The following is a 27175-nucleotide window of genomic DNA, read 5'->3' as shown; positions in this document are numbered from 1 at the left end:
CTGCTGAACTCTACTGATACTGACGGTTCCAGGATGTGTTCCCTGAGCAGTATGGCAAGAGTTTCACTCTAATAAACTTAATGCAATATTGATTTTAACCCTTTGTTTACCATTATATCTACAATTAGATGGTGGTGCCCCTTTGTGGTGTTCTTTGCATTAGTGCTGCCGCAGGACAGAGGAGGAAACGCTGACAACAGATTGGCCTTTGAAGCCTACGGGTGACATCACTGCTCCAGGCTCCACCAGCCATTATTGGATCGCTCTATCCTCTCACTGGCAGCCACTGCTGGCTGACAAAGGGGAAATCATGTGACCAGACCGGAGCTGGCTTGAAAATAGGTAAATATATACAATTGTGTTCAAAATAATAGCAGTATGTTGAAAAAAATGAATAAAGCTGAAAATCCTTCTAATAGCTTTTATTTCCATCCACACAAATGCATTGGGAACACGACACATTCTATTCCAAATCACAACATGAAGAAAAATACATCAAATTTGTGTTGTTCCTCTAAAAAAATGGAAGAAAATTGAATATTAGACGTTCAAAAAAATCGCAGTGTTTTTATTCTTCTATACAAACTCAAACATTCACTATATAAACTGAGAAATGTTTGAAGAATTTGCTTTCCTTTGAATGACTTCATGAATATTTGGTTGTAGTCGCACTGTTTCTGAGAACTGCTGTACATCTGTGTTGCATGGAGTCCCCCAACTTCTGGCCCCTGTGATCAGGTATTCCAGCCCAGGATGATTGGACCACATTCCACAGTTCTTCTCTATTTCTTGGTTTTGCCTCAGAAACGGCATTTTTGATGTCACCCCACAAGTTTTCTATTGGATTAAGATCCGGGGATTGGGCTGGCCACTCAATCTTGTTGGTCTGGAACCAAGATGTTGCACGTTTACTGGTGTGTTTGGGGTCGTTGTCTTGTTGGAACACCCATTTCAAGGGCATTTCCTCTTCAGCATAAGGCAGCATGACCTCTTCAAGTATTCTGATGTATTCAAACTGATCCATGATCCCTGGTATGCGATAAATAGGCCCCACACCGTAGTATGAGAAACATCCCCATATCATGATGCTTGCACCACCATGCTTCACTGTCTTCACAGTGTACTGTGGCTTGAATTCAGTGTTTGGGGGTCGTCTGACAAACTGTCTCCGCCCACTAGACCCAAAAAGAACAATCTTACTTCCATCAGTCCACAAAATGTTGCGCCATTTCTCTTTAGGCCAGTCAATGTGCTCTTTGGCAGATTGTAACCTCTTCAGCACGTCTTTTTCCCAACAGTGGGACTTTGCGGGGACTTCTTGCAGATAGCTTGGCTTCACATCGGCGTCTTCTAATTGTAACAGTCCTCACAGGGAACGTCACACCTTCTTTCATCTTTGTGGAGCTGATTGTTGGCTGAGTCCGCGCCATTTTGGCTATTTTTCTATCCATTTGAATGGTAGTTTTTCGCTTTCTTCCACGTCTTTCAGGTTTTGGTTGCCATTTTAAAGCATTTGCCATCATTTTAGCTGAGCAGCCGATCATTTTCTGCACTTCTTTATATGTTTTCCCCTCTCCAATCAGCTTTTTAATCAAGGTACGCTGTTCTTCTGAACAATGTCTGGAACGACCCATTTTCCTCAGAATTTCAGAGAGAAATGCACTGTAACCGGCGTGTACAACATTTGCTGCCTTCCTTCCTTAAATAAGGGCAATCATTGCCACCTGTTTTTCAAAGAATGAATGACGTCACTAATAGAACTCCACACTGCTATTATTTTGAACACGCCCCTTTCAATGAGTGATTCAATGACACAGAATCAGCAGCATGCATGTCATGACTGTTGGGTCTGTTGGATTTCTATGACTCTACTACACCTGCTAGGAAATTATTTGCCATGTAGAAATATCATTTCCACCAAAAACAGTGATTGATCCGGTTAGTGATGTCTGACTGCTATTATTTTGAACACAACTGTACATCTTTCTTACACAGGTTAGTAAGCACAGTTGTTAGGAGGGGAAGGGGGCCGTTTCAGGAGTAGTTGGGGTTAAACAAGGACATATATGCACAGTATGTCATTACAAAAATATTTATCTTAAAGCAGACATTACTTTATTATACAGCATTACTAAATAACGTAGCATAGTGTCTGGGAGTACAGATCCTAACTGCACCCACCTCTGTCATCTCTGTGTTTCATTGGCTGCCCCAGTTCTCTGCCCCCGCCCCCCTTTGAATGACCCCCGTTCCCATCATCTCCTCACCTTTGCTCTTATCCTCAGCTGTAAGGCTGAGCGGAATTCCTTCCAGAGAGAGAAGTCTGCGGAGGACCTGGAGGTCCGTGGGCTCTGAAGGACCAGCTTCAGCCTTGTTAGCTTTTTTAGTTTCGTCACTCTTTGTTTTTTTGGAAACCGCGACACCAGACACGGAGTTATCCTGTGCGGAGGAACTGGAACAGGATGTCAGCCTGGCTACTGTGCTGGGACGGTGTAGATATTTTAGATAGACATGAGAACTCTGCAAGTCTTTTAGGTTAGAGCCGTGGAAATGTTCCCGGAGAAATTCCATAATCTTCTGGGCAAGATCTACTGAAACGGAGGCCTTTATAAAGGATGCTTCATCTGCGCCATGCAGCTGGGGGGGGGGGGAAGAGAAGAGAGAGGAGTCAGAGAGACCCATGCTAGACCCCAATATACAGAGAGAACCAAAAACTGATAGAGAGGAGGACCTGCCTTATTAAGAAGTCTACGGACTGCTCTACCCAAGACTGACAGAAATGAGGACACAAATGGGAGGGATTTGCTAAAACTGGAGAGTGCAAAATCTGGTGCGGTCCTGCACAGAAAACAATCAGCTTCCAGGATGTATTGTCAAAACTTAAAGTGTTACCAAACCCCCAACAGTACAATCAGTCTGTAGATGCAGTACAGCATGCATGTTATACTCACTGTGGAACCTAAGGGGTTAATCCTCTGCACTGTTTAAAAAGGCTGTTTGATCCTGTCTTCTCTGATCCTCCACTTCTTCTACTGTCCCCAATATAACTCCTGATAGAACAGAGGCTTGGAGACCAGCTGCACATGCTCATTTTGGTGGGCAGTGAATGTGATCAGTAGAAGGCCAATCAGCACTGTCCAGGCAGAGGGTCAGGGCTTCTGCAGCCTCATAGGGGAAAATTAAATCTCTTCCTACAAGCTTTAACCAGTGCTCTGCTGGACACTTATAGAAGTCACAAGACTGCTATATACTGCTGATGAGAAAATTTATTGAGCAGTTTATATTTACTAAAATAATTGCATTTCCATGTTTTGTGTACTGTGGGAGACCAGATATAGTGAATGCAGGGTCCGGGGAGAGCGGATATAGTGAATGCAGGGTCCGGGGAGAGCGGATATAGTGAATGCAGGGTCCGGGGAGAGCGGATATAGTGAATGCAGGGTCCGGGGAGAGCAGATATAGTGAATGCAGGGTCCGGGGAGAGCAGATATAGTGAATGCAGGGTCCGGGGAGAGCAGATATAGTGAATGCAGGGTCCGGGGAGAGCAGATATAGTGAATGCAGGGTCCGGGGAGAGCAGATATAGTGAATGCAGGGTCCGGGGAGAGCAGATATAGTGAATGCAGGGTCCGGGGAGAGCAGATATAGTGAATGCAGGGTCCGGGGAGAGCAGATATAGTGAATGCAGGGTCCGGGGAGAGCAGATATAGTGAATGCAGGGTCCGGGGAGAGCAGATATAGTGAATGCGGGTCCGGGGAGAGCAGATATAGTGAATGCAGGGTCCGGGGAGACCAGATATAGTGAATGCAGGGTCCGGGGAGAGCAGATATAGTGAATGCAGGGTCCGGGGAGACCAGATATAGTGAATGCAGGGTCCGAGGAGGCCCAGAATCCTGGGTTTAGTAACACTTAACTAAATGAACTGAAGTTAAAAGCCGATTGGCCATGCACAGCTGAGTGCACAATTTTTAATAAATTTCCCCCCAAAGAGTCCTTGCTTTAGGGATGCACTGGTACCAGTTTTTTATAACAAAGTAAGCATATCGATGCTTTTTCTCAAGTACTGCTGATATCAATTACCAAAACCTATTTTGCCCTTGGATGCATTTATTTATTTTTACAGTTCACACCACACCAGAGCAATTTGACAGTTCAAAATTGCACACCAAGTCGCACCCCAATTGTGTGATTTCATTGCAACTTGCATTGACTTCTGTTAAATAAAGCTGCAAGCGGCAACGGAATTGGAAGTCCAAATCGCAATGATCTCTGGATTTGAAATCACACTGAAGTAGCTGGATTTTGAAGCACTGATCTGTGGCTTTGCAATCGAGCGGAAGTAGAGCAATATAAAAGCTGCACTGCGCCGCTTTGAAATTGCGACACTTCAGTGTCAATTCAAAGCCAGAGATCAGCGTAATTTGGACCTCAAATTTCATTGTGGTTTGTGACTTCATTAGACAAAAGGCATTGCAAGTAGTGGTAAACCAAAATGAAAATTCTGGTGCCGAAACCGATACCGAAAATTCAGAATGCATGTGGCCGAAAACCGAACCAAAATGTATGGGGGGGTGGGGAGGCTTCAATTTTTTTTTGTATTTTTTCTACTTTCATGTATATGTATGTGTGTGTGTGTATATATATATATATATATATATATACAGTCATGGCCGAAATTGTTGGCACCCTTGATATTTCTCCAGGAAATCATGTATTTCTCACGAAACGTATTGCATTAACACATGTTTTGCTATACACATGTTTATTCCCTTTGTGTGTATTGGGACAAAACAAAAAAAGGGAGGAAAGAAAGCAAATTCGACATAATGTCACACAAACCTCCAAAAATGGGCTGGACAAAAGTATTGGCACCCTTTCACAACTGCGGATAAATAAGAATGTTACAAGCATGTGATGCTCCTGTAAACTCACCTGGGGCAAGTAACAGGTGTGGGCAATATAGAAATCACACCTGAAAGCAGATAAAAAGGAGAGACGTTCACTTAACCTTTGCATTGTGTGTCTGTCTGTGCCACACTAAGCATGGACAACAGAAAGAGGAGACGAGAACTGTCTGAGGACCTGAGAACCAAAATTGTGGCAAAATATCAACAATCTCAAGGTTACAAGTCCATCTCCAGAGAACTAGATTTGCCTTTGTCCACAGTGCGCAACATTATCAAGAAGTTTGCAACCCATGGCACTGTAGCTAATCTCCCTGGTCGTGGACGGATGAGGAAAATTGATGAAAGATTGCAACGCAGAATAGTCCGGATGGTGGATAAGCAGCCCCAAACATGTTCCAAAGACATTCAAGCTGTCCTGCAGGCTCAGGGAGCATCAGTGTCAGCGCGAACTATCCGTCGACATTTAAATGAAATGAAACGCTATGGCAGGAGACCCAGGAGGACCCCACTGCTGACACAGAGACATAAAAAAGCAAGACTACAGTTTGCCAAAATGTACTTGAGTAAGCCAAAAGCCTTCTGGGAAAACGTCTTGTGGACAGATGAGACCAAGATAGAGCTTTTCGGTAAAGCACATCATTCTACTGTTTACCGAAAACGGAATGAGGCCTACAAAGAACAAAACACAGTACCTACGGTAAAATATGGTGGAGGTTCAATGATGTTTTGGGGTTGTTTTGCTGCCTCTGGCACTGGGTGCCTTGACTGTGTGCAAGGCATCATGAAATCTGAGGATTACCAAAGGATTTTGGGTCGCACTGTAGGGCCCAGTGTCAGAAAGCTGGGTTTGCGTCCAAGATCCTGGGTCTTCCAGCAGGACAATGACCCCAAACATACGTCAAAAAGCACTCAGAAATGGATGGCAAAGAAGCGCTGGAGAGTTCTGAAGTGGCCAGCAATGAGCCCAGATCTAAATCCCATTGAACACCTGTGGAGAGATCTTAAAATTGCTGTTGGGAAAAGGTGTCCTTCCAATAAGAGAGACCTGGAGCTGTTTGCAAAGGAAGAGTGGTCCAAAATTCCGGGTGAGAGGTGTCAGAAGCTTATTGATGGTTATAGGAAGCGACTGATTTCAGTTATGTTTTCCAAAGGGTGTGCAACCAAATATTAAGTTAAGGGTGCCAATACTTTTGTCCAGCCCATTTTTGGGGTTTTGTGTGACATTATGTCATATTTGCTTTTCTGCCTCTGTTTTATATTTGTTCCAATACATACAAAGGGAATAAACATGTGTATAGCAAAACATGTGTTAATGCAATACCTTTTTTGTGTGAAATACTTGATTTTCAGGAAAAATATCAAGGGTGCCAACAATTTCGGCCATGACTGTATATATATATATATATATATATATATATATAGATATATATATATATATATATAGATATATATATATAGATATATATAGATATATATAGATATATATAGATATAGATATTATATTTTTTTTTTTTTAACTTATGATTTTATTGCTATCACATAGGGCACCAATAGGGGACTACGTTACGGAGGAGATCACATGCATGAACTATTGCTCTCATTCTGGCGTGTGCAGCGATATGTAACGTGCATTGCAAACAATATTTTCATGCGTAGGCGCCCCAGCGTGTGCTTTTACATTTGTACGTGCATATATGTGGGGGAGGCCTCAATTTTGTTTTTTTGAGGGGGATGTTTTGTGCTTGGGAGTAACTTTGATGTTTTACAATTTAAAAAAAAAAAAAAAATCGCAGTTATTTACCTGTTAACTGTATTTCCAGTAATCTTCCAGGACAGCATAGCTCACATGAAGTTGTCCTGGAAGATGACTTGGGAAAAACCTCTTTAAGGGCTCGTTCACACTAGGCTGTTTTGCCAACGCTTGCCAAACGCCCCTATAGCGTTTGGCAAGCGTTGGTCCGGCGTTTGCGGAGCGTTTTTTAACGCTCGGCAAACGCTCCGCAAACGCCGCATGTGCGGTTTAGCGGCGGTTGCTAGGCGTTTGCCGAGCGTTAATAACGCCCCACAAACGCCTATAATGCAGTTTGAGTGGTGTTACCGCTCCGCAAACGCCCCGCAACCGCGTCGCAACCGCACCGCAAACGCCGGCCGGGCGTTTGCGGAGCGGCACCATAGACGAGAATAGGAGGCTTCAAAGCCTCCTGACTCGTCCAGAGGCGTCCGTTTTGTCGCGACGCGACGCAAACGCTCCCGTTAGAACAGCACCATGTGCTGTAATGTGCAGAATTGGCAGAGGCGTTTGGGAAGAGGTAAAAACGCTTCCCAAACGCCTCTCTGCCGCCTGCACACAAGGCTAGTGTGAACGTAGCCTTACTAATTTTTTTTTTTTTTCATCTCACGTGACAAAAGTACCCTGTGTGATGATTTTTGGTGACAGGTTCTCTTTATTGAGACATCCAAGGTCTAAAAGACCCTGGATGCCTCCCCCTGAATGTAATGGAGCGCACACCACACTGCATTACATTGTTTCCCAGCCTCGATGGCCGGGAAATCTTTGAACAGGGACCCGGAAGTGACATCATAACGTCACTTCCGTGGGCAGGACAAGAAGGGGAGCGGATATGTCCGTTTCTTCTCTCCCCTCTAGCCGACGGTGGTGAGCCGGTCCCGGGCCCGCAGATGGGCAAGTGGAGCCGGGGAGACAGTGGGTGGAGGCTGGCACTGTGTGGAACCAAATCGGCAACAACGCTGCCACCCGAATGCTTCCACCTTACAGCTGAGCCCGCTGCTTGCCCGCAGCAGGGCTGAAGGATAAATTTAAAAACTACCCATCCTATAGGACCAAGCAGGGCTAACAAAAAAAAAAAAAGAAAAAAAACCCTTTTATTTTCCAATTTGGATAGAGCAAGAGAGGGTTATATATAGTGGTGTACCGAAATGACAATTGTGGTACCGAGATCGAAAATTCAGAATGCATGTAACCAAAAAACGAACCGAGACTGAAATGTATGCGTATGTAGGGGTGGGGAGGCTCCAATTTTTTTGCTTATTATATATATATATATTTTTTTTTTTTTTTTTTTAACTTCTGATTTTATTGCTATCACATAGGGGACCAATAGTCCCCTAGGTGATCGCATATGAGTGACAGGTCCTCTTTGTAGGGGGGAGGGGATGGGGGCCAGTGTGTGCAAGGAGAGCAGCAGTGTATACAGTGAGTGAGCAGTTCCCTGAAACTAAAGGAAACTGTTTCTTTTAACTCGGGAAAAGAAACGAAAAAGGAAACTTTTATTTCTTTTAGCTGGGGGGAAAGTGACAGCTAATTCTGTGAGCTTTAGCTTAGAAGAAAAAAAAAAAAAGCCGGTAATTACATTTAAAAACCGGCACTGACATACAGGTGAAACACGAAAAATTAGAACATCGTGCAAAAGTGCATTTATTTTTGTAATGCAACTTAAAAGGTGAAACTAATATATGAGACTCATTACATGCAAAGCAAGATAGTTCAAGCCGTGATTTGTCATCATTGTGATGATTATGGCTTACAGCTCATGAAAACCCCAAATCCACAATCTCAGAAAATGAGAATATTGTGAAAAGGTGGAATAATCTCGGCTCAAATTGTCCCACTCTAATCAGCTAATTAACCCATAACACCTGCAAAGGGTTCCTGAGCCTTTAAATGGTCTCTCAGTCTGGTTCAGTAGGAATCACAATCATGGGAAAGACTGCTGACCTGACACCATCACTGACACCCTCCATAAGGAGGGAAAGCCTTAAAAGGTAATTGCAAAAGAAGTTGGATGTTCCCAAAGTGCTGTATCAAAGCACATTAATAGAAAGTTATGTGGAAGGGAAAAGTGTGGAAGAAAAAGGTGCACAAGCAGCAGGGATGACCGCAGCCTGGAGAGGATTGTCAGGAAAAGGCCATTCAAAAGTGTTGGGGACTTTCACAAGGAGTGGACTGAGGCTGGAGTCAGTGCATCAAGAGCCACCACACACAGACGGATCCTGGACATGGACTTCAAATGTCGTATTCCTCTTGTCAAGCCGCTCCTGAACAACAAAACGCCAGAAGCGTCTGTCTTACCTGGGCTAAAGAAAAACAGACCTGGTCTGCTGCTCAGTGGTCCAAAGTCCTCTTTTCTGATGAGAGCAACTTTTGCATCTCATTTGGAAACCAAGGACCCCGAGTATGGAGGAAGAATGGAGAGGCACACGGACCCCGAGTATGGAGGAAGAATGGAGAGGCCCACGGACCCCGAGTATGGAGGAAGAATGGAGAGGCCCAAGGACCCCGAGTATGGAGGAAGAATGGAGAGGCCCAAGGACCCCGAGTATGGAGGAAGAATGGAGAGGCCCAAGGACCCCGAGTATGGAGGAAGAATGGAGAGGCCCAAGGACCCAGAGTATGGAGGAAGAATGGAGAGGCACAAGGACCCCGAGTATGGAGGAAGAATGGAGAGGCACAAGGACCCCGAGTATGGAGGAAGAATGGAGAGGCACAAGAACCCCGAGTATGGAGGAAGAATGGAGAGGCACAAGGACCAAAAGTATGGAGGAAGAATGGAGAGGCACAAGGACCCCGAGTATGGAGGAAGAATGGAGAGGCCCAAGGACCCCAAGAATGGAGGAAGAATGGAGAGGCCCAAGGACCCCAAGTATGGAGGAAGAATGGAGAGGCCCAAGGACCCCGAGTATGGAGGAAGAATGGAGAGGCCCAAGGACCCCGAGTATGGAGGAAGAATGGAGAGGCCCAAGGACCGCGAGTATGGAGGAAGAATGGAGAGGCCCAAGGACCCAGAGTATGGAGGAAGAATGGAGAGGCACAAGGACCCCGAGTATGGAGGAAGAATGGAGAGGCACAAGGACCCCGAGTATGGAGGAAGAATGGAGAGGCACAAGGACCCCGAGTATGGGGGAAGAATGGAGAGGCACAAGGACCCCGAGTATAGAGGAAGAATGGAGAAGCCCACGGACCCCGAGTATGGGGGAAGAATGGAGAGGCCCAAGGACCCCGAGTATGGAGGAAGAATGGAGAGGCCCAAGGACCCCGAGTATGGAGGAAGAATGGAGAGGCACAAGGACCCCGAGTATGGAGGAAGAATGGAGAGGCACAAGGACCCCGAGTATGGGGGAAGAATGGAGAGGCACAAGGACCCCGAGTATGGAGGAAGAATGGAGAGGCACAAGAACCCCGAGTATGGAGGAAGAATGGAGAGGCACAAGGACCAAAAGTATGGAGGAAGAATGGAGAGGCACAAGGACCCCGAGTATGGAGGAAGAATGGAGAGGCCCAAGGACCCCAAGAATGGAGGAAGAATGGAGAGGCCCAAGGACCCCGAGTATGGAGGAAGAATGGAGAGGCACACACTGCAAGATGCTTGAAGTCCAGTGTGAAGTTTCCACAGTCTGTGTTGATTTGGGGAGCCATGTCATCTGCTGGTGTTGGTCCACTGTGCTTCATTAAGTCCAGGGTCAACGCAGCCGTCTACCAGGAGATTTTGGAGCACTTCATGCTTCCTTCCGCAGACGAGCTTTATGGGGATGCCGAGTTCATTTTCCAGCAGGACTTGGCACCTGTCCACAATGTCAAAAGCACCAAAACCTGGATCAATGACCGTGGGATTACTGTGCTTGATTGGCCAGCAAACTCGCCTGACCTGAACCCCATAGAAAATCTATGGGGCATTGCCAAGAGAAAGATGAGACATGAGACCGAACAATGCAGAAGAGATGAAGGCCGCTACTGAAGCATCCTGGTCTTCCATAACACCTCAGCAGTGCCACAGGCTGATAGCTTCCATGCCACGCCGCATTGAGGCAGTAATTGCTGCAAAAGGGGCCCAAACCAAGTACTGAGTACATATGCATGCTTCTACTTTTCAGAGGTCCGATATTGTTCTATGTACAATCCTTGTTTTATTGATTGCATGGAATATTCTCATTTTCTGAGATTGTGGATTTGGGGTTTTCATGAGCTGTAAGCCATAATCATCACAATTATGACAAATCACGGCTTGAACTATCTTGCTTTGCATGTAATGAGTCTCATATATTAGTTTCACCTTTTAAGTTGCTGCACTGAAATAAATGAACTTTTGCACCATATTCTCATTGTTCGAGTTTCACCTGTATAGTGACAGCCAGTCACTGTATACACTGCTCCTGTCCTGCCTTTCTCAGCCATCCCTCACATCTGCAGTACACACAGTCCCGTGTCGGCTAAATGCCGATAGGGCTATTTTCGGCCTATATGTTTCGGTGGCCGAAATTTCGATGAATCCCTAGTTATAAACCCTGTCAGATTTTTCTCATCATCTGGGTCCCACTGCAGAGATTTCCCTTCCTGTCCCATAGTCAAACAGGAAGTGAGAGGAAATCCCTGCAAATTAAGGGAATTCCATGGGGACCTCCAAGTCCCCAGAACTAGTGTCTCCATCGGAAGATTTCCCTTCTATTACTTTTCTGGGGACAACCTAAAATTTGGGATTTTCTTTTACTTTCAAATGGTAAACAGGACAAATACAGTAAATTTATAAAAATATATATAAAGGTCCCTTGACTGTGGTTTACGCATATATTTGCAAATGTGTGCAAACAAAACCCTCCGCTTTTAACGTACATGGTTTTACTTGGTTAATTCGATTGATTTGCAGGCTGGTAAGCGTGCGGGGAAATTGCTTGTTTGTGATGTGCTTTGCCTTTCCGTGTGCGCCTTGCTGCAAAGGCCAGTTATAGGTTGGGTTGGCTGACACGTTTGTATATGGTTTCATCCCTCAGCATGGTGTGTAATGCATATAACATTTTTCTCATTTTGTGAATAAGATTAGAATATTTACAGCACTCTTCCCAGCATTCCTGCAAAGTGGCAGTCAGCTCCTCACTCACCTCCTGCAAAGTGGCAGTCAGCTCCTCACTCACCTCCTCCAAGTTATGTCTTATCATTTTGTAGACCTCATTCTGCTCCTGAATCTCCAGCCTTCGAATAAAGAAGAGGACCTCCCACCACTCATCCTGCCTCAGGATTCCTCTCTCCTCGAAGGCTACAATGCCAAGATATGGTAGGGAGTACATGGTGCCACATGGCTTACACGGAAAATACTGGGCCACTGAAAAGAAACAGCAAGACACAAAATGAATTGGTGGATGTGATAGAACAGTGCACCATTCAGCAGAGGGACCACTCCCTGGTTTTACTCTTAAAACTTCAAAGATACAGCAAACGATAACAATCATATCTGGTTATCCGCTTCTCCCCATTCCAGAAGATGCAGGTCACCCATTGCATCCTCCTCGCTCACCTGGTGACACCTTCACACTTTCAGCCATAGTTGAAGCTCTGTCTGCGCAATCTTCATCAGCCTGCTCTGCAAGTATCTGAACCATGTGCCAGTGGACCCAGTAGGTGCGGCCAGTGGACCTCCAGAGGACCTGTAAGTGTTTATTCACATGTTACTACAATCTCTGCCCTGGGCGTATAGAACTGAAAACTTTTCTAAAACTGGCTAAAGACACATACAATGTCATTCACATAAGGCCATACACATTTCAGATCTGTGGGTAGTCACAGCTGGATGGCCAGGGGGAAGGTTTAGTTATAGGAGACATTCATTTCTGCTCAGATGAGCCAATGATAAAGCTGTCTGCTTGCCCTTCCTTCTTCTTGCTCCACATACAGAGACATAAGAGCAGACAACCTAAAAGTGCAAGTTTACCCAAAAACATCCCTCAACAGTTACATTACGCCTGAACCTTTGTCCGCCTAAGGTCTATGTCCAACTATACCTCAGTCGAGTCACAACCAACACACACACCTGCCATAAAGCCCTCTACACAGGCAGGAACATCCCTCAACAGCTAGACCTTTGATGAACAGAGGTCCATGCAGAATCTAACGGGATGTTCCTGCCAGCCTGCAGGACTGTATGTCAAATAGTTGTGTCTCAGACAGATGGAGGATCTGGCATAATCCATGTCCAACCTTGCCTCAGCCTGATACCCAACCAGCAACCATCTGACATACAGTCCTGCACACTGGCAGGAACATCCCTCAACCGTTGGATTATTGTCAGGAATGGACTGGCCAGCAATAGTGGGACTCACCTGCCTTGTGAGCTGCAGTACCAGGGCTGGCCAGCGGGTGCTCCCAGCAATCAGAGACTCAACCTTGCAGCCAGTCAAACACCTGGAACTAATTATACTGATGTATTTAAAGGACATTCAGACCTGCAGACTCGGCCTTGGTGTTGTGTTTCTCTTGGGCCCTGTATCCTGTTCCTGCTCTCTGTTCCTGTCTGATTCTCTGCTGACCCTGCTCTGATCCCTGGCTTGTCTGACCATTCTCCTCTGCCTGACCCTCTGTACCACGCTGCCCGCTACCTGCTGAACCTGGCCTGTGACCCCGACCATTCTCCGCTTGCTCCCCCTGTACCTACCTGCCCGACTGATATTGACCCGGCCTGCCTGACGACGCTTGCATTGTATGTACTGTTATCTGTGGGTGGTTGGTTGGTTTGTTTGCACTGTGTTATGTTTTAGTATTGCACTGCGTTTATGTTTGTATGGTTAGTGTTAATAAATTACATTGTTTATAACATATCTGAAGTCTGCGTTTCCCTGCGTCAGTCACAGACCTCTGGTCATACCCGGGAGCCCTGACAATTATGCATGGACCTCTGTTCATCAAAGGTCTAGCTGTTGAGGGATGTTTCCTGCCTGTGTAGAGGACTTTATGGTAGGTGTTTGTGTCTTAAACATGGTTGGACATAGACCTTAGACCAGCGGTTCTCAACCTGTGGGTCACGACCCCTTTGGGGGTCGAACGACCCTTTCACAGGGGTTGCCTAAGACCATCAGAAAAAACATTTCCGATGGTCTTAGGAACCGAGACACCGCTCCTCTATTTCCTGGTGGGTCCGCCCCCCTGCAGATATGCCCACATACGAGTAAGAGAACAGTCAGCAGTGATGAGATCTGACCCCTCTGCCACAGCCTATCATCTCCCACCCCACCCATTGTCTGCACTGCTCCCCCAATCATCGCTGAGCGGTGACATCATCCCCAGCTCTAAATGCAGGGCGGACTAGAACTTGACCAACCAGACGAGGTGACGTGTCAACGGGAAGCGCCAGTGAAGAAGTTTTGACGTCCTCAGATTGGGCGTGGCCTCTGTCATGGAGCCGGCTAGCTGGGGACTGGGTGGAGGAGGGGGGAGAGTGGATCCAAGATGGCGTCCGTGAGGAGGTGAGAGCGGGCCGTGTGTGAAGAGAGCTGGCAGCTCTGTGTGGTGGGGATGGGGGAGGTGTGACACCCCTTGTATGGCGGGAATGAGAAGAGCTGCAGCAGTTATGAAGCAGCAACAAAAATAATTTTATGGTTGGGGGTCACCACAACATGAGGAACTGTATTAAAGGGTCGCGGCATTAGGAAGGTTGAGAACCACTGCCTTAGATGGAGGATCAGTCATAATCCATGTCCAACTATGCCTCAGGTCTATGTCCAACCATGTTTGAGACACAACCAAACACCTGACAAAGCCCTGTACACAGAGAACAACATCCCTCAACTGTTCGATGTCTGAACTTTAATTCATCTTCTAAAGCAGCCTTTCTTAACCAGGTTCCGTGGAAACCTAAGATTCCATCAGGGTTGCTAGGGGGTCCTTGGGCAATGAACAACTTCTGCCTCTCAGATGACCACCATGAACAATGATCTTTTTAACTATCTGTAGGGGGGAGTCTCCCAATGAACACAAACGTAAGAAGAAGAATTTTTCTAAGTGACCATCACACATGTACTGTGAACGTTTAATATTGTCATTTTTAGCAGGGGTTTCCAGAGCATAGAGAGGTATTGCAAAGGTTCCTCTGTGTTAAAAAGGTTGGGAAAGGCTGCTCTAAAGTCTGTGTTTGGTCTGGGAGACTACTAGAAACAACCTGACAAAGTCCTGTACACAGACAAGAACATCCTTCAACAGTTAGAATATGACTGAACCTCCATCTATCCTCAGAGGTCCATGCCCAACCACACTTCAACCTCAAACGCAGCCAACAACCACCTGACGTACAGTCCTGTACACATGCTGGAATATCCCTCAACAACTGGACTACGTGTGAACCACTATGTAAGGTCCATGGCCAACTCTACCCCCAGGAGTGTGGACATTTTTGAAAAAAACGTATTGTCCAAGAACTAAATCGATGTCTCAATCTACTTGTCCCTCATGAAAATCTACTTGTCCAGATAAAAAAAAAAAAAAAAAAAAAATTATATATATAAAATTTTTTACCCAAAACCGTATATACATCTGCGGTGCTTTTAGAAACAAAAGGGGCTTTATGACGACTTAAACGTTTAATGTTTTTAAAATGATGCGGTTTAACTCCTCCACCCCTCCCTGCCTGTCTCCAGCACCGCACCCGGGGACTAGCAGGGAGGAGAGAGACCTTGCAGAGTAACAAGCACCGATTGGCTGCTCCTCAGGAAAGGGGAGTGTCCAGCTCATCCTTTATCCCTTTTGCTGCCAGAGCCATTTTTGCGATTTTACACACGTTTAAAAAATCATTTTGGGCCTGAAGATGACACAAAACCCCCGAACATTATATGTTTTCTGAAATCAGAGACCCTAGAGAATAAAATAGTGGTAGTTCCAATTTTGTATGTTACACAATATTACCACAAAGGTCTAGGAAACTCAACATTTCAGTAAAAAATACACTCAAGGTAATTTTAGGGCACACAAAAGGAATAAATTACCCAATTTTTTTTTGGGGGGGGGGGTGTGTGTGGGGGTGTGTGTGTGTGGGTGTGTGTGTGGGTGTGTGTGTGGGTGTGGGTGTGGGTGTGTGTGGGGGGTGTGTGTGGGGGGTGGGGGGTGTGTGTGGGGGGTGGGGGGGTTCCACCTGTTTTTAGGGTGGCACATGTAACATGTTCCCATAGCCACAGCCCACCACCCCCTTCCCTCTGACAGGACAGGGAGACTTCTCCCCGTACTGTCAAATTTGAAAACAGCACAGTTGTGCGTGGCTCCACCCACATGGCCGCATAATTCATTCACGGTCTTCCGTGAATGAATGAACTGAAAGTCCCGGCAGCCTTAACGGCTGTCGGTTTGTAGTTTTTAATGAACTACCATGGCGCTGTGGAGGGCCGGGATAGTTTAAACCCTTCACGCCGGATCGTCCCGGCGTGAAGAGGAGTTCCTGCGCCGGGAGGAGGGCGGGGCTTAGTGTAATGTGGCCGCCGTGACGTAACGTCACGGCCGGTCACCTGATTGGGAAAGGTCCCGATCGAAAGAGCGGCCCGGGGTCCTTTCCGTGAGTACCACACGTGTGCTGGGAGCACGCAGGGTGCACACTCTCAGCACATATGTTTTTTGTTACATGAACGCAAATGTGCGGCCGCTCGGCGTCTAGGCCCAGATGCCAGGAGACCGCACATTTGCATGCGGCCGGCGTGAAGGGGTTAATGAAGCTTCCTGTCAGAATATCTGCTTGCTCGTACATCCCATATGGCAAGCAGATATTCTGACAGGTCTGCAGGAGACCTGCATGGCATTATCGATCAACTGATTGTGGGTGCAATGCTTTCCAGGCTCCTTTGGACAAAAATAATAAAGGGTAATTTCTTTTTACCTGCAAAGGCGAACTTATCATTTAACTGTTTTTGTTTTTTTTTTGTCTTGCTGATTTTTGGTGACAGGTTTTCTTTATTGAGACATCAAGGGTCTAAAAAACTCTGGAAGTTTCCCCCATAGTCCACTGGATATAATGCAGGGCACATCGCACTGCATTACATACTTTCTTGGAAATCTGAAAACGAGGACCCGAAAGCGATATCATAACGTTACTTTTGGCTCAGGACAACAAGGGGGAGGGAGCAGACGTTTCCGCTTTCCTCCCTCCCCTATACCAGCCGAACCAGTCCTGGTCCTGCAGATGGGCAAGCGGAGCCCGGGAGACATAGCGTGCAGGGGGGCAGAGGCTGGCATTGTAGTGGGCTGTGTGGAAGAAATCGGGCAGCAGCGCAGCACAATTTTTTGCACGGAAGTCCAGGGGAGGCAGTTTTTTGCGCGGAAATCTCGGGGAGGCGGTTTTTTGCGCGGAAATCTCGGGGAGGCGTTTTTTTGCGCGGAAATCTCGGGGAGGCGGTTTTTTGCGCGGAAGTCTAGGGGAGGCGGTTTTTTGCGCGGAAGTCTAGGGGAGGTGGTTTTTTGTCGGAGGTCTAGGAGAGGCGTTTTTTTGCGCTGAAGACTAAGGGAGGCGTTTTTTTACGCTGAAGTCTAAGGGAGGCGGTTTTTTGCGCTGAAGTCTAGGGGAGGCGGTTTTTTGCACTGAAGTCTAGGGGAGGCGGTTTTTTGCACTGAAGTCTAGGGGAGGCGGTTTTTTGCACTGAAGTCTAGGGGAGGCGGTTTTTTGCACTGAAGTCTAGGGGAGGCGGTTTTTTGCACTGAAGTCTAGGGGAGGCGGTTTTTTGCACTGCAGTCTAGGTGAGGCGGTTTTTTGCACTGAAGTCTACGGGAGGTGTTTTTTTGCACTGAAGTCTACGGAAGGCGATTTTTTGCACTGAAGTCTACAGAAGTAGGTTTTTGCATTAAAGTCTATTGGAGGCTTTTTTGCATTGACGTGAATGGGATTCAGTGTGTTAACCCAGGCGCCAGGATGCATTTTCTAGTCGTCCATGGCAACCTGGCGCCTGGGATTTGTTGAGCCCTGCCTCTGGCTGAGCCACAACCAACAAACACACAGTCCTGTACACAGACAAGAACATCTCTTAAGAACTGGATAATGCATGAACACCCGTCCATCTGCTAAGGTCTACATCCAGTTTAGCAGAGGGTTTCTCAACCAGGATTCCATGGAACCCTAGAGTTCCTTTAGATGTTGCTAGGGGTTACTGAAGCAATGAGCAATTTCTGCCTCTCTGATAAGTTCCCACTGACACCTATGATCTTTTTAGCTATCTGTAAGGCGGGAATTCTTCACAATTACCATCACATTAATGTACTGCGAGCTGTAGATATATTTATTAACAGGAGTTCCATGAAGCCTACTTCAAGGGTTCCTCCGAGTTAAAATGGTTGAGAAAGGCTAGTTTAGACTGAGACACAAACACCTGTACACTGAATTATCACTGACATTGTACCCATATTTTTCACCAAAAAAAAAACAAAAAACAAAAACAAAAAACATACTATAAACAATGCTGGCAGATAACTTATAAACACCAGTTTTTATATACAGGCGTACCTCGGTTTACGAATTTAATTAGTTCTGCGGGACTTTTCGTATAGCGAAAAATTCGTAAACCGAAACGCTGTTTCCCATAGGAATGCACTGAAAACCAATTAATCCGTTCCGGAGGTCAGAAAAAAGTAAACGCTACTAAAATACCGCATGAGATATTTTCTCAAGTCATGCGGTATTTTAGTAGTGACAACCATATGTTAATATTTCAGCCGTCAGCAGGGTTTCCCCGCTGATAGCTTAATGTAAAAGAATTGCCGGCAATTAAAAAAATAAAACAAAAAAATGGAATGGGGTCCCCCTCCCATCCATACCAAGCCCTTCGGGTCTGGTATGGATTGAGGGGAACTCCCACGCCAAGAATTAAAAAAAAAATAAAAAAATGGCGTGGGGTCCCCCCCAAAATCCATACCACACCCTTATCCGAGCATGCAGAGCAGCAGGTCAGGAAAGAGGAGGGGACCAGTGAGTGCCCCTCCCCCCCCCCCTCCTGAACCATACCAGGCCACATGCCCTCAACATAGGGGGGTGCTTTGGGGCATGGGGGCTCTCCCCCAAAGCACCTTGTCCCCATGTTGATGGGGACAAGGGCCTTCTCCCCACAACCCTGGCTGGTGGTTGTGGGGGTCTGTGGGCAGGGGGCTTATCGGAATATGAAAGGCCCCCCCATGTGAATGAATATGCATGGTCCCGCTACTCATTCACAAAAAATAAAGTGTAGTGTGGAAATAAAAGACAGCAGACAGTCTTGGACAAGTCCTTTATTAAAATAAAAAAATAAAAGAATGCCCCCCGCAGTAGATTCGTCAATCACGATGCCTGCTGACCTGAAAAAAAAGAATTAAAAAAAAAAAAAAAAAAAGTTCCGCTTCCAACGATGGCTTCCGGCTTTCTGCCTGCTCTGGTGGTTTGACAGTTCTTAAATATGTAAGAAGCGGGGCCACCCAGGGACATCACCCAAGTGACCCCGCCTCATAATACAGCCTGACATCACTGATGTCACATGGGGTGGGGTCACATGCCCGATGTCCCCGGGTGGCCTCGCCCCTTACATATTTAAGAACTGTCAAACCACCGGAGCAGGCAGACGGCTGGGAGACATCGTCTGGAGCGCACCCCTTTTTTTTTTTAATTCTTTTTCCGGGTCGGCAGTGACGGCAGGCATCGTGATTGACATTGAATCTACTGCGGGGGACATTCTTTTCTTTTCTTTTTTAATAAAGGACTTGTCAAAGGCCATGTCCTATCTTTTTTCACACTACACTTTGTTTTTTTGTGAATGAGTAGCAGGACCATGTACCCCATACTCATTCACATGGGGGGGGGGCTGGGATCTGGGGGCCCCCTTGTTAAAGGTGGGTTCCAGATTCCGATAAGCCCCCTGTCCGCAGACCCCCACAACCACTGGCCAGGGTTGTGGGGAAAAGGCCCTTGTCCCCATTAACGGTGGTGTAATGCAAAAAAAATTCGTAAATCAGGGCATTATTTTCAATGGATTTTCATTCATAAACCAAGAATTACATTAACCGAGACACACCTGTATTTTAATTTTTTTTAAAAGAGCTAGTTATTACACCTCTTATCACTCATCTTACCTGTATCACTGCTGCACTGGTATACCATTATTGGGGATTAAAACCTATCTGGTTGTTACTGCTATCTGTAATTTATACTGCTAATGCTATCTTTATTATACAGATTTTTGTTTTTTGGTCACCTAATATACATATTCTGTTTAATAACCAAAGTTTCCGTAGAGTTTATCCACACCCAAAGTGGATTGATAAAAAAGTTTCTCATTTTAGGTGACACCTCAATACAATGACCCTTGCGGGATTATTGCCCAACACAGCTCTGTCTAGTGAGGTCCTCTTAACCCTCCACAGAAGTCCCACCCATCCTTTACACATGGTAGCCACCTTACTGAGGTCATCTTCACCCTCCACCAGTAGTCTTTCCCATCCATTACACAGCGTGACCACCCTAGTGTATTCATTTTCATCCTCTATCAGAAGTCCCACCCATCCATTACAGTGCGACCACCCTAGTGATGTCCTCTGACCTCCACCAGAAGTCCCACCCATCCATTACGCTGTGTGACCACCCTAGTGAGGTCCTCTGACCTCCACCAGAAATTCCACCCATCTGTTACAAAGTATGACCACCCTAGTGAGGTCCTCTGACATCCACCAGAAGCCCCACCCATCCATTACGCTGTGTGACCACCCTAGTGAGGTCCTCTGACCTCCACCAGAAATTCCACCCATCTGTTACAAAGTATGACCACCCTAGTAAGGTCCTCTGTAACAGATGGGTGGCATTTCTGGTGGAGGTCAGAGGACCTCACTAGGGTGGTCACACAGCGTAATGGATGGGTGGGGCTTCTGGTGGATGTCGGAGGACCACCCTAGTGAGGTCCTCTGACCTCCACCAGAAATTCCACCCATCTATTACAAAGTATGACCACCCTAGTGAGGTCCTCTGACCTCCACCAGAAATTCCACCCATCTGTTACAGAGGACCTTACTAGGGTGGTCATACTTTGTAACAGTATAACCACCCTAGTGAGGTCCTCTGATCTCCACCAGAAGCCCTACCCATCCATTACAGTGTGACCTACCCTCCTGTGCAGCATCTCACCTGAACAGGTGGCATTCCATTATTGCACTGGCGGAAGACACCCTCATCTCCAGAACAGATCTCATCATAGTCTTCCAACATCTTCACAGTCATCCCTTGTTTTAAGGATTCCTGGACATAATCAACATAAGCGTTTCGTGTGGCAAAGTCTGACGGCTCCAGGAACATCTTTGCTGGTTTCTTCATGGAAGCAGTGGCATGTATCTGAGAACTAGACTCCACCTGGAAGCTGGTACAGGCCGGAACCTTGGGCTGGAAGATGGAACGAATGATTCGAGGAAGTTGTTCATAGTCTGAGATATTTTCTTTGTCTGTAGATTCTTCGCTCACCCAACCCATCACCCGTACCAGCTCACAGATCAGGCTGCCCATGGCCATGCTGAAATCAAACTGGCGCTGCAGCCGGGACATCTCGCCGCGATCTGGCCGGTCACTGCTCAGCAGGTCCAGCAGGGATGTGACACACAAGTAACGTTTCACAAGTGAGAAGAGTTGCTTCCCCGGAATCTGCCACCAAAAAATATAATTAATACACAAAAACAAAGGGGGTGATTTACTAAAAGCAAACAGACAGTGCACTCTGCAAGTGCAGTTGCTCCAGAGTAAATAATTTATTTACTTTTTTTTTTTTTTAACCACTTGCCCTCCTGAGGATTTACCCCCCTTAATGACCACGCCTCTTTTTGCTACTTGGCGCTGCCTCTTTTTGCTACTTGGCGTTTAGTAAATAAACAGATGTTCTGTTGACTTCCATCATCCAAACATGTGCAAGCAAAAAATGCAGTTTTTTTTATATTTCTTGCACATGATTGGGTATACTTTGTAAAGTGAAGCTTTACCTCATTTATTAAGGTCTGGAGCAACTGCAAAATGCAGTATCTATTTTCCTTTAACCCCTGGACGGGAGCCGCGCCGAAGCGGGTTGCCGTTTATAAACATCCTTCCGCATCCATTACCTGTGCGCACTCCCTGGGAGCGCGCAGCACCGCAATCCAGTGCAGGGACAGCTGAACACCGATCGCTGTATGGGACATCCGTGTGAGGTCCCGATCATGTGATCACTGATTGGCCAATCAGTGATCACATGAATAGTAGTCAGCAAGATGTCACTTCTGACATCATTGCTTACTACTAGTGAAATCTGTGAATGATCACAAAGGTCACATGGTACAAGGAAATTCACAACAGCCTTGTGCCATGTGACAAGCTGTGACCAATCACAGCTCACACAGTATTTCTCAATAGCTGCAAGAATGCAGCCAGAGAAAAGGAGAAATGATTGCTTTTACAGCCTTTATGAGTGTAAACGCAATCAGTGTAAAAAAAAAACTTCAACACCCCCCCACAAGTAGTACAGTGTCATTATGGTGACGCTATGTTAAAAAAACAAAAAAAAACCAAATAATATTAACTTCTTGCCGACCAGCCACTGTAGAAATACGGTGGCAGGTCGGCACGGCTGGGCAAAACCACGTTTTAAAACGTGCTTTTGCAAAACAGGGAGAGGGCGAGCGCGAGGCGTGCCACCACCCTACCTGCACCACCGATCCCGGCCGCGGGAGTCAGTCGCCGGGTCACGGCCGGTCATTACCGGCCGTGTCCTGCCGATTAGCAGCAATCACTGACAGAGAGCAGGGCTGCAGTAGCTCTGCTTTCTGTCAGTTCCCCGACAGCTCCTGACACGCTGATCTGGAGAGAAGAGTTTATCTCTCCTGATCAGCCTGTTCCAGTGCAGTAAACACCCCCGCCCCCTAGTAAAACACTCCCCTCACACAGTTAATCCTTTCAGTGAATAAAAAAAATAACCCCTTCCTCCCCAGTGCCATTAGTACAGTGTCAGTGTTTTTTTTTTTTTTTTGCACTGATCACTGTATTGGTGTCACTGGGGATGTCAGTGACCCCAAGTCAGTTCCCACCGGTGTCAAATATCCGCCATAAGTCGCTGATCGCCGCCATTATTAGTATAAAAAAAAAAAAATCGGAGCATCTTTCCTGCCGTTTGAAAACACTAACTTTTTACGTAAACCAATGAATTTACACAGATTGGGTTTTTTGTAGCAAAGACATGTCGCAGAATGCATTTTGGCCAAAATTTGTGACGAAATTTGATTTTTAACTTTTTTTTTACTGTACATGTTATATAGCAAAAAGTCCAAAATATTTTTTTTCTCAAAATTGTCAGCCTTTTTTTTTTTTATAGCGCAAAAAATAAAAAATGCACAGGCGATCAAATACCACCGAAACAAAGCTCAATTTGTGGGAAAAAAAAGGACATAAATTTCATTTATGTACCGTACTGCATGACCGCACAACTAGCGCAGCGCTTTATAGCAAAAAATGGCGTAAATTGCAGTATCTATCCCATAGTTTGTAGACGCTATAACTTCACACAAAGCAATCAATATACACTTATTGGGATTTTTTTTACCAAAAACATGGAGCAGAATACATTTTGGCCTAAATTTATAACCAACTTTGAGTTTACTATATATTTTTTATAGCTGAAAGTAAAAAATATTATTTTTCTTTAAAATGTTTGGTCTTTTATTGTTTGGAGCGTGAAAAATAAAAAGCGCACAGGTGATCAAATACCACCGAAAGAAAGCTCTATTTGTGTGAAAAAAGGACGTAAATTTCGTTTGGGTGCAGCATTGCATGACCGCGCAATTATCAGTTAAATTAGTGCAGCGCCAAGTAGCAAAAAGAGGCGTGGTCATTAAGGGGGGGTAAATCCTCAGGAGGGCAAGTGGTTAAAAAAAAAAAAAAGTAAAAAAATTTTTTTGAAAGATTATCAACTAAATTTGGGGTTTTTTTTTTTTTGTTTTTTTTTTTACTAAAAAGATAGCTGAACACATTTTGGCCAAGATTTATGAAGAAAGATTATTTGCTAAATTTTATAAGAAAAACTTTTTTTTTCTCAAAATGTTTGGATTTTGTTATTTATATAGCCACAAAATAAAAATCCCAGTGGTGAATAAATACCACCAAAATAAAGTTTTACCTGTCTCAAAAAAAATGCTAAAAAATTCACATGGGTACAGTGTTGCATGACCGCACAACTGTCAAAGTGTGACAGCACTGAAAGCTTAAAATTGGCCTGGACAGGAACCCCCGTTTCACATATATGCGGCCGTGTTTTGCACGGGCACGAGATCCCATTCATTTGAATGGACTCCCGTGCCCGTGACACGCAGGGAAAACGCAGCTGAGGTTCCCAGTACGGTTGCGGTTTCCAGTGCAGGCGGCGTACCATTAGAACTAATGGCACCCGCCCGCAGGTCCGCATTTCTCTGTGCGGGTGGTGCGGCTGCACAGATTTTCGCGCGGATCCGCAGCAGCACCACCCACACATATGTGAACCTAGGGGAAGGGGGTGAAAGTGTCCGGACTTGAAGTGATTAATAAATCAACCCCACAGATGGCGATCTTTCTACCTAGACATCGATCCATAAATCAGAGCCCCCCCTGCTTTACATCCACCTTGCTGGACATTTGTAGCACTTACCTGCGGGAGATGTATCCCTTCAAAGGAGATGCAATGTTCTTCTGAGCTGGTGGTCTCAGCAAAGAGCTGCAACAAGGTGTACCGCGACTCGAAATCCATGTGTTGTTCTATGCCATCCTGCTGACTGAGCGAGAGCAGTACGTGGGCCCGGCTCCCTGAAAAACACAGTTGCATGAATGCAGTAAAATGGGATAAAAGACGAGCGCTTGGTCTCAAAGATTCAAGCTGCTAGCATGAAGGTAAACCTCGTATAACCTCCTCATAGACAAATAAAAACACCAAAAATGCAGCGCTTGAGCATGTAGTGAGAAGAAATTAGCGTATGCACATCCGGATTAAAAGAAATACATTAAAGGTATAACATGCACCAACTTAAACGCACAAATTAATGCAAACAATGGACGGGTAAGTATTAATGATTCATCCGACCAAAACAAAGTGCATATAGTGATAGGGATGTTAGAGTCATTAGAAGTGCATCCGTGTATCAATCAAATTCGTGACTTCCGTGATAGCAGAATAGCTGCAAAACGCACTAACCAGATAGCGCAAGAAAAAGCGCATTGGAGTATAATGACCTACTCCCGGTCACAGCCCAAAGATCATCAGCGAAGGGACCTCAGGAACAACTTTGCATCAATCATGCCGTCTCCTACCACCAGGGGGGGGTACGCCTCCTTACAGTTACACGAATTTGCCTTATATCATCTTTCGCCAGGGGTGGTGTGCTTTCGTATCAGATCACCTTAGGGACTCAGCAATAAGACCCAAAAGAGAGAAATCTTGATAGTGTAGTAATTTTTATTCAAAAGGTTGCTAAAGAACAAGTAGCACACTTACATAATGATATAATGATATCCAGAAAAGCTGATTAACAGAATCCAAAAAGATGGCCGACAGTCAGATGCATGGACCATGTGGGTAACAAGTAGTATGAGAGGTATCCTTATCCCTAACGCGTTTCGTGGCAAAAGCACATTATCAAAGGGGATAATGGTGGTAGGAGACGGCATGATTGATGCAAAGTTGTTCCTGAGGTCCCTTCGCTGATGATCTTTGGGCTGTGACCGGGAGTAGGTCATTATACTCCAATGCGCTTTTTCTTGCGCTATCTGGTTAGTGCGTTTTGCAGCTATTCTCCTATCACGGAAGTCACGAATTTGATTGATACACGGATGCACTTCTAATGACTCTAACATCCCTATCACTATATGCACTTTGTTTTGGTCGGATGAATCATTAATACTTACCCGTCCATTGTTTGCATTAATTTGTGCGTTTAAGTTGGTGCATGTTATACCTTTAATGTATTTCTTTTAATCCGGATGTGCATACGCTAATTTCTTCTCACTACATGCTCAAGTACAGTTGCATGAATACTCATCTGGCACGTCAAGGCTCGATTCCCTAAAAACACATGGCACCATTATTACCACGGCCTTGCCATGCAAGCCAAGGCCTGGCTCTCTGCAACTCATGGCATATACGTACTTCAGGCTCCACTTTGCGTTTACGTAAACAATAAATGGCTCTTGATGGGACCATGGATGGTGTGAATAGATTTTGTTGCTTTGAACTTTTTTCTGACTTGAGGTGATTGTAGCCGTATTTTAAAAACAAATTGTATTGAGCGCTCTTAAATGCATGCAGCAGCTTGAACACTCCAGGTAACCACAATACCTTCAAAATATGTATATATAAATGTAAATAATAACAGTGCAGCGCTCAAAATGAATTATAGGCAGTGTAAAGTCTATGCGATCTCCGCAGTGTTGTCTGGATGTGATGAAGACTTCCAGAATTTTACTGCTTCAACTAATAGCAATGCGCACTCACCAGAAACGCATGGATTATGCGCATGTTGGAATAATCATCCCAGATGTCAGATCCATCGAAGACCAAGTGGTGGGCATCCCTCTCAATAAAGATGGCCGCCCGGCGGTGAAATGACGTCACGCTCTGCACAGCTCCACCTAGGAGGAGCTGTGCAAAGCGTGATGTCATTTCACCGCCGGAGCCACGAGGAGGCCCGGCGGCCATCTTTATTGGGGTCAGTACTGCTGTTTTTTCACTTCTAACCAGTGTTGTGATGTGCATACTGCCCTGTTTTGCTATTGATTAATAAAATGTATTCAAGAACATACTACACTATCTCTGGCACCTGTTTTTTGGGGCTCCTTTGTGGAGCTATTACCCCCACAGAGAAGGTGCCTATACCATCCAGAGGAGGGATCATTACTATCAGTGTGGATTACCTGACTGACCTTAAGGGGATCTCTGGACCTGATTTGGAGTCTCTGATGACCCACCGTGAGAGGGATGCCCACCACTTGGTCTTCGATGGATCTGACATCTGGGATGATTATTCCAACATGCGCATAATCCATGCGTTTCTGGTGAGTGCGCATTGCTATTAGTTGAAGCAGTAAAATTCTGGAAGTCTTCATCACATCCAGACAACACTGCGGAGATCGCATAGACTTTATACTGCCTATAATTCATTTTGAGCGCTGCACTGTTATTATTTACATTGTAGCCGTATTAGTGCACTTGCAACAGAAACAATTGAGTACTGTCTGTGGTACTTTTTTTTTTAAATTTGCACGAACATATAATTTTCAGGACAAGCTTTCGGGGTATGTCCCCTTTCTGCAAGATTCAAGCAGTAATACTTCACAAAGTTTTAGCAGAATGTTAAAAAAAAAAAAAAAAAAAAAAAAACACTAAGGCCTCATGTACACTGAAGCTGATAAACGCACGTTTAGGAGTTGTTCAGCGTTTTTTTCAGCAGCCCCTGAACTCTCCCTAATGTTTTCCTATGTGTCCGTGTACACATCGTCGTTTACAGTCCTTTACAGGCAGTTGAGTTTACAGT

The 27175-nt window shown here is 45.5% G+C and overlaps 1 protein-coding gene across 1 annotated transcript in view; it reads right to left on the bottom strand.

The window, feature by feature from the left end:
* The window catches only part of LOC149429078 (cullin-9-like), a 77239-nt gene that overhangs the window by 32365 nt on the left and 17699 nt on the right, over positions 1-27175 (bottom strand). Inside the window, exons 3-7 of the mRNA XM_089666757.1 lie at positions 24301-24455; positions 20796-21302; positions 12213-12342; positions 11833-12020; positions 2268-2637 (exon numbers count right to left, since the gene is read on the bottom strand). Of these exons, the coding sequence (XP_089522883.1) occupies positions 2268-2637; positions 11833-12020; positions 12213-12342; positions 20796-21302; positions 24301-24455 (1350 nt within the window). The remainder of the gene's footprint in view (positions 1-2267; positions 2638-11832; positions 12021-12212; positions 12343-20795; positions 21303-24300; positions 24456-27175) is intronic.

Source organism: Staurois parvus, unplaced genomic scaffold (genome assembly GCF_062004578.1).
Source record: "Staurois parvus isolate SC_StPar_1 unplaced genomic scaffold, SC_StPar_1.0 ptg002822l, whole genome shotgun sequence".
Lineage (NCBI taxonomy): Eukaryota > Metazoa > Chordata > Amphibia > Anura > Ranidae > Staurois > Staurois parvus.
The sequence above is the reverse complement of the archived record's forward strand: the minus strand, read 5'-3'. Positions and strand labels throughout refer to the sequence as shown.